This window comes from Octopus sinensis, linkage group LG3 (genome assembly GCF_006345805.1).
Source record: "Octopus sinensis linkage group LG3, ASM634580v1, whole genome shotgun sequence".
Lineage (NCBI taxonomy): Eukaryota > Metazoa > Mollusca > Cephalopoda > Octopoda > Octopodidae > Octopus > Octopus sinensis.
Window position 1 is genome coordinate 161401439 of NC_042999.1, and position 7500 is coordinate 161408938.

Genomic DNA, 7500 nt, shown 5'->3' on the forward strand with positions numbered 1-7500 from the left:
AAGTGGCAAATTGTGGTTTCTGATTTACAGGTGTTTGAACCGAGTCAAGTGTGAAATGGAGCCTGTTGAGTGTCGAGCAGTGATCTGGTTTTTGTATTTGAAAGGACGCACACCACGGGAGACTTTTGATGAAATGAAAGTAACTTATGGTGATGATGCCCCATCATATGACCTTGTAAAACGCTGGCATCGTGAATTCAAACATGGTCGGAACTCTGTGGAAACAGCTCCCAGATCTGGTCGCCCTTTCTGCCATTGATGAGGCATCTGTCCGTCAAGTTGAGGCTGCCATTTTGGAAGATCGACGCATAATATTCGCCAGATAGCCCATGAGGTCAAGATTAGTACCGGGTCTGTGGAAACTATCATTCATGACCATTTGCATATGCAAAAGGTGTCTGCCAGATGGATTCCCAGGTTGCTCACGCCTTTCCAGAAGCAAGAACGCGTTGAGTGCTCGAGGGTGAATTTGGAGATGTGCCAAGAAGATGAGTCAAAATTTTTCAAAAGACTGATTACACAGGATGAAACCTGGGTCCCATCACGATGATCCAGAGACCAAAGCCCAGTCAATGCAGTGGAAGCACCGTGACTCACCCCCTCCAAAGAAGGCAAGGATGCAGCCCTCCGCTGGCAAGGTCATGCTCACAGTCTTCTGGGACCAGGACGGAGTAGTGATGAAAGATTTCCTGGGCAAAGGGTACCACAATTGCAGGAGCCTATTATGCTTCACTTTTGAGGAAATTAAGAGAAGTTATCAAAATCAAGAGGCGGGGCAAAATCAGCAAGACATCCTCCTCTGCAGGACAAACGCTCCGGTCCACAACTCGCTTGTCGCCAGATCAGAAGCACAGGCGTATGCTATGAACTCCTCCCCCATCCCCCTACTCTCCTGACCTTGCACCCTCTGATTTTCACCTCTTCCCCAGTCATGAAGCTGTTTTGAAAGGAAAGCGTTTCCCAGATGATGCAGCCTTGATTTCTGAAGTCACGTTCAGGTTGGAGGACCAAGCTGGGGTCTTCTACAAAAACGGTCTCCAGAGCTGCAATCAAACAATGGGAGAAATGCGTACTACTCTGGGTGGTTGCTATGTAGAAAAGACTAATAACTGTGCCAAGTTTCGTTGCTCTACTGCTATGGGAAGTGGGTCAGGGGCATTACTTATTGAACGCCCCTCGTACATTTAGTGAAAGTGCAATGTAAGAAGACAGTCAAAGGTCGAATTTTATAGAATGGTAGAAATCACTTCCAGGAACTAATGTTTCTGCCAATGCTTGCAACGATAAACGCGTTCTATAAACGTGTTTACAAGGGGATTCTTTGAGAATAGGATAAAAAGCATTTCATTATTAAATAGGGAGCAAAAAGATTTACCTTTGTCATAAGGTAAAGAAATATAGAGAATGTTCCATTCCAAATTAAATTGTTTGTTATGATCCTTTTAGATACCAGATTAATTTACTAAGCCCAGTATTGTTCCGTTTATTGATATGCAGAGGATGAGGTGAAAGACACTCTCTTTGAACAACTGCAAACTGTTGTCGAGAATGTGCACAAACATATGGTCATATTGGAGATATGAATGCCCAGGCTGGAGCAAATAATAAGGGGAATGAGAAAATAATGGGTAAACATGGAACAGAAATCATCAACAGTAATGGCGAAGGGCTTGTAGAATTCTGCGGAATGAATGATCTCGTCATTTATGGAACTATATTCCCACACAAGGACATTCACGAAAACACCTGGACCTTTCCAGATAAAAGAACAACAAATCAAATTGATCATACACTCGTCAAATGTAAATACTGCTCATCAATAAAAGATACCCGGGTCATGAGAGGCGCTGATGTTGTAAGTGGTCATCAGCTTGTAAGGTCACAAGTGAAGTTGAAACTTCGAAAACACCTGTACAAGACAAAGACAAACCCAAGAACAAGATATGGCACTTGCAAACTACAAAATCAAATAATCAAAAGCAAGTTCACTATGAAACTGAAGAATAAATTTGCTTTGCTTGAGGCAATTCCAGATGATACTGACATAGAAGAGAAATGGAAAAACTTCGATAAAGCATTCAACCAGACAGCCAAAGAAGTACTTGGTGTAAAAAAAAAGAATCGAAAACCGTGGATAGGACCAGACTCTTGGGAAAAGGTTGAAGAGAGAAAACACCTCAAAATTAAAACTGAAAATGCCAAGTCTATCAGAATTAAAACAGCAGGTGCAAATGGAATACAAAGCCAAAGAAGGAGATGTCAAATCAAGTATAAATGAGTAGAGAATTTTGCAAACGATGCTGAAAGAGCAGCTAATAATGGTCAAATGAAAACACTATATGAAATAACCAGAACAATATGTAATGAAAAACCACGTCAAGCATCAAGTGATATCAAGAATAAACAGGGTAAAATCATAACAGATAACAAGAGAAAAAAAAGACAAGATGGAAAGAACATATTTTGAAGAAGGAGTGGCTGTGTGGTAAGTAGCTTGCTAACCAACCACACGGTTCCGGGTTCAGTCCCACTGCGTGGCATCTTGGTCAAGTGTCTTCTGCTATAGCCCCGGGCCGACCAATGCCTTGTGAGTGGATTTGGTAGACGGAAACTGAAAGAAGCCTGTCGTATATATGTATATATTATATATATATATATATATATATGCGTGTGTATGTGCTTGTGTGTTTGTGTTTGTCTCTTAGCATTGCTTGACAACCGATGCTGGTGTGTTTACGTCCCCGTCACTTAGCGGTTCAGCAAAAGAGACCGATAGAATAAGTACTGGTCTTACAAAGAATAAGTCCCGGGGTCGATTTGCTCGACTAAAGGCGGTGCTCCAGCATGGCCGCAGTCAAGTGACTGAAACAAGTAAAAGAGTTAGTATTAAATAGACACACCCCACACAATCCAGTGGAAATGGAAAATATTGTAATTCCAGAGGTGCAGACCATTGACACCAGCCCTGCAAGCAAAACAGAAATCAAGAATGTAATCAGAAAATTAAAAAATGGGAAGGCAGGAGGAGTTAACATGATAACACCAGAGTTATTGAAGGCAGACATTGAAACATCCTCAGGCAAACTGCACAGTATTATAAATGATATTTGGGATCAAGAGAAAAGATATCATGACTAGAAGAAAGGACTGATTGCTAAGTTACCAAAGAAAGATCTATCTGAATGTGGAAACTGGAGGGGAATAACACTTCTACCTATAACAAGTCAAGTGCTAGGAAGAATCATAGCAGGATGCAAAATGGTATTGATAAGAAACTCAGACCTGAACAAACAGGCTTCCGTGAAGGTAAAAATACCACCGAACAAATATTCATCTTGAGAAACATTACTGATAAGTGCTTAGAATGGCAATCTTCTTTGTATATAAACTTCATCGATTTCGAAAAAGCTTTCGATTCAGTTCATAGGGACAGTTTATGAGAGATCATGAGGCAGTATGGCATACCAGGCAAAATTATCAACATAGTCAAATTAATGTACAAAGATGGTGAATGTGCAGTACTGGGCGATGGTGAAATGACAGGATGGCTCCAAGTAAAGACAGGCGTAAAACAAGGCTGCGTTATGTCAGGATTCTTGTTTCTACTCATCATAAACTGGGTCATGAGGAAGACCACCATGAATAACAACATTGGGATAAGATGGCAAATAACGTCATGCTTTGAAGACCTGGACTATGCTGACGACATTGCTTTACTGTCTTCCAGCCAACCACAGATGCAACAGAAAACCAACAAAATGTCAAGTCTTGCAAAGAGAGTGGGATTAAAGACCAACGAGAAGAAGACTAAGGCCTTGCGATTGAACAACAAGAAGACTGACCCTATTCAAATAGATGAAAAGGACATTGAAGACGTGGATGAGTTCACCTATCTAGGTGTAATGGTCAGTAAAGAAGATGGTGGAGGGGAAGATATGATAAGCAGAATCAATAGAGCCAGAAGTGCTTTTATCAAATTGGACAAAGTATGACGATCAAAACAGTTTGGAAGGGATACAAAAATCAAACTCTACAAAACGCCGGTAAGACCTGTACTTCTTTATTGCTGTGAACCTTGGAAAATGAACAATAGTGATGAGAGGAAACTGGATTCTTTTCAGTACAAAGGCCTGAAGAAAATTATGCAGATAGGGTAGCCAATGGATGAACTCAACAAAATAACCCAGTATCCCAGGATAAGCCAAGAAGTAAAAAGAAAAAGATGGAATTGGATTGGACATGCATTGGGAAAGGAACCCAATCATCTTGCATGATTGCCTTGACTTGGCAACTCGAGGGGAAGAGAAAACTGGTGAATCAAAAACCACATGGAGAAGGACAATGGAAAAGGAAAAGAATCAAGCTGGATGGTAATCATGGAATGCGACAAAAAAATTTGCAAAACGGGGGAATAAATGGAAAACGAGTGTAGCCCTTATGTGCCAGCTAACACGAAGAGAATAGATAGATAGATAGATAGATAGATAGATAGATAGATAGATAGATAGATAGATAGATAGATAGATAGATAGATAGATAGAGATAGATAGATAGATAGAAATTTATTCATTTCACACTTAATGTTAGTGTCTAACTCTCTAGTATTTTCCTTGAGTTTGTTAATATTTGTCTGGAAATAGGTCATCCATTTTGTTATTTTTCCATTACGTTCGATCTCTCTTAGTCCATTTGTTGGCAAATGCTAACTGCAGCACAGAAAAGAACATTCGATGTCCAACAGCTGAATTCTTGTGACTAGTTGTTCCTTTGCTACTTGGCCCATTGCGGATAACTTCAGATCGTTAGGTTTTTATGTCGGTTAGTGTGTTTAGTGTTCCCTCAAGCAATTGTACGTTAATGTAGGAGGTGAAGTTTTATTAGAATTTTATTGTTCACTGTGCTTTGAGTTCTTTATACCTTCACCCATTACAATTGGTTGTTTATAATTAGTTACTGCCTGTTGGTTTAATGGCAGAATGTGTTTTCAATGTTATTGTTGTTAGCGCATCAGTAGTGGTCCGTGTTGTTTACAGTCTTCTTAGGAGAAGGTTTCACAAGTCTGGTTTGTTTTTTATTTAATGTACGAGACTGATGGCCGATAGTGATAACAGAACATCTTTTTTCTCAACGAAGGTTACTGACGAAACTGTTAGACACTGAAATGCGAATAGCTGGGGTATTTTAGATCCCGATCTTTCTTCATCCATAGCTGAAAGAGGGCCTGTTTCCAATCTATTTAGAGACCTTGAGATTTCAGAGACCTTGATCCAATTCAATTTGGTATGTGAGTGCGTTGTTTGTATGAAGTGTTTGATATTTGTAACTTGGTGTCTATATGGTGCGGGTATGTTTGTGTGCATCTGAGCATGTATTTATGTGAATGTGGTTTAACGTGCAATGTTGAGTGAGATTGCTGTATTGAGTACTTACGTCCAAGGTGTAAGTGTTTTCTTTCTGTATGACAATAAGCCCAAACCATTGTTTATATGTTATAATTTGAACTATAGTACCTCTCATACCTGCACAATTTGACCATGGCGGAATTTGAAAGTTAGATAGAATTAAATTAAAACAAATAGTACATGTAAATTGTCTATTCGCTTGTATTCGACCATTTTACACTAGATGTAAAATGGAGTATAACATGATGTGGAACATGATGATGAGATACGCCGGAAGTGAAAAAATGTTTGAGAATCCTTGACTTAAGCCATCGATGCATTTCTTTTAGCTACAATCTACAATCAGTTTCACTGATTAAGTAGATATTAGTAATTTTACCATCATTATCGTGAATTTAGTACTTCAATTTTCGATAACTAACAACTTAAATGAGCCAGCGAGGAAGATTACACAGAGTCACTCGCCCAGCAAGAAATTGCACTCAGATCTTCCTCCAAATCCTTCGAAGGCATTTCTAGATATACAAAATGACTGGATGGTCATTTTGGTTATAAGTATTGTCACTCAAGCTGATCTGAGCTGAACACTGTATGAGTAACAATTTCCCTTCGAATATCTTGCGATTCTTGGTTCGTTCCACCTTGGATATATGACTTCTGCCTTAATTTCCGGTTGATCAGTACCTTGTGAGTGAAAGTTAACAGAGAAAATTGAACGAAAACCCGTGATAGATAGGTGCATGTTTGTATGCATGTGTGTATATCTATCTATCTATCTATCTATCTATCTATCTATCTATCTATCTATCTATCTATCTATCTAACTATATATCTAACTATCTCTCTTTCTCTCTCTATATTATATATATATACATATATCCACCACATATAAATATATATATATATATAATATATATATATATATATATCATATATATATATATATATATATATTTATATAAACAAGAAGGGATTAATTGAGTTCTACCAGGTGCCCAGCAACAAAAGACGAATTAGTCATAACAAAAATATTATTCCTTATACAAAATATTATTCATGTAGTTATACAATTAAGGCTCCTAATTAAGATGCCGAGTGCTGGAACACAAAAGGGGATAATTTTATCGAGAGTGAAAATCAAAAACGTTTACCCGATAACTTTAACAACTCGAACTAACCGCGGTTCTGCTTCTTTCTTCTAGCAAAACACAGAATATGTTTGCTAAGGCTAGCTTCGTCAGCGAGTCGCCTAAATGAATCGAGGTCTGCAGCGATGTGGGACCATGTTTTGATCCCGACTACTAGCAGATCTTAACTTTTCAAATCTCTGCGCAGACGCAAAACTTACACGGCAGTATAGGGCATGCCGGGAAGAATTTTACGAATAAATCCATCATGTAATATGCGAATATTCTTCCCGGCATGCCCTATACTGCCGTGTAAGTTTTGCGTCTGCGCAGAGATTTGAAAAGTTAAGATCTGCTAGTAGTCGGGATCAACACATGGTCCCACATCGCTGCAGACCTCGATTCAATTTAGGCGACTCGCTGACGAAGCTAGCCTTAGCAAACATATTCTGTGTTTTGCTAGAAAGAAGCAGAAACCGCGGTTCGAGTTGTTAAAGTTATCGGTAAACGTTTTTGATTTTCACTCTCGATAAATTCATCCCCTTTTTATGTTCCCAGCACTCGGCATCTTAATTTAGGAGCCCTTAATTGTATATATATATATATACATATATATACATATATATGTGTGTATGTGTGTGTCTTCATAATGTACCTCACTAGAATCCCGACCCATCGGACACTCTGGAGTATACTAAATACCGTACGACCAATATAATGTATACTTTTGAATTAGTCCATAGGCTATAAAACACTCATAAGGGTTAAATTTTCTATATAGATAACTTGAATATTCCACAGGATCTACATCGGTGCCCATCATATTTATTCGACTAAAAGTGTTGTACAGTTCTAAAAATAATGTAAATAATGTAAAAATGTTGTTTACAAGTTATTTCGACCCAATCTGGTGACCATCATTTAAATACCTTATTCAATCGAATCTTTAATATTATATATATATATATATA

At 38.5% G+C, this 7500-nt stretch overlaps 1 protein-coding gene across 1 annotated transcript; it reads left to right on the forward strand.

Annotated features, from left to right (window-relative positions):
* Positions 1 to 1579: 1579 nt before the first annotated feature.
* Positions 1580 to 2278, forward strand: LOC115209580 (craniofacial development protein 2-like). The gene has a single exon (XM_029778018.1). The coding sequence runs from the start codon at positions 1580 to 1582 to the stop codon at positions 2276 to 2278; it is 699 nt and encodes a 232-aa protein (XP_029633878.1).
* Positions 2279 to 7500: the final 5222 nt, after the last annotated feature.

Bases quoted from the DNA above. Each gene is read 5' to 3' on its own strand.
- LOC115209580 (XM_029778018.1), top strand. From the start codon at position 1,580: ATGAATGCCCAGGCTGGAGCAAATAATAAGGGGAATGAGAAAATAATG.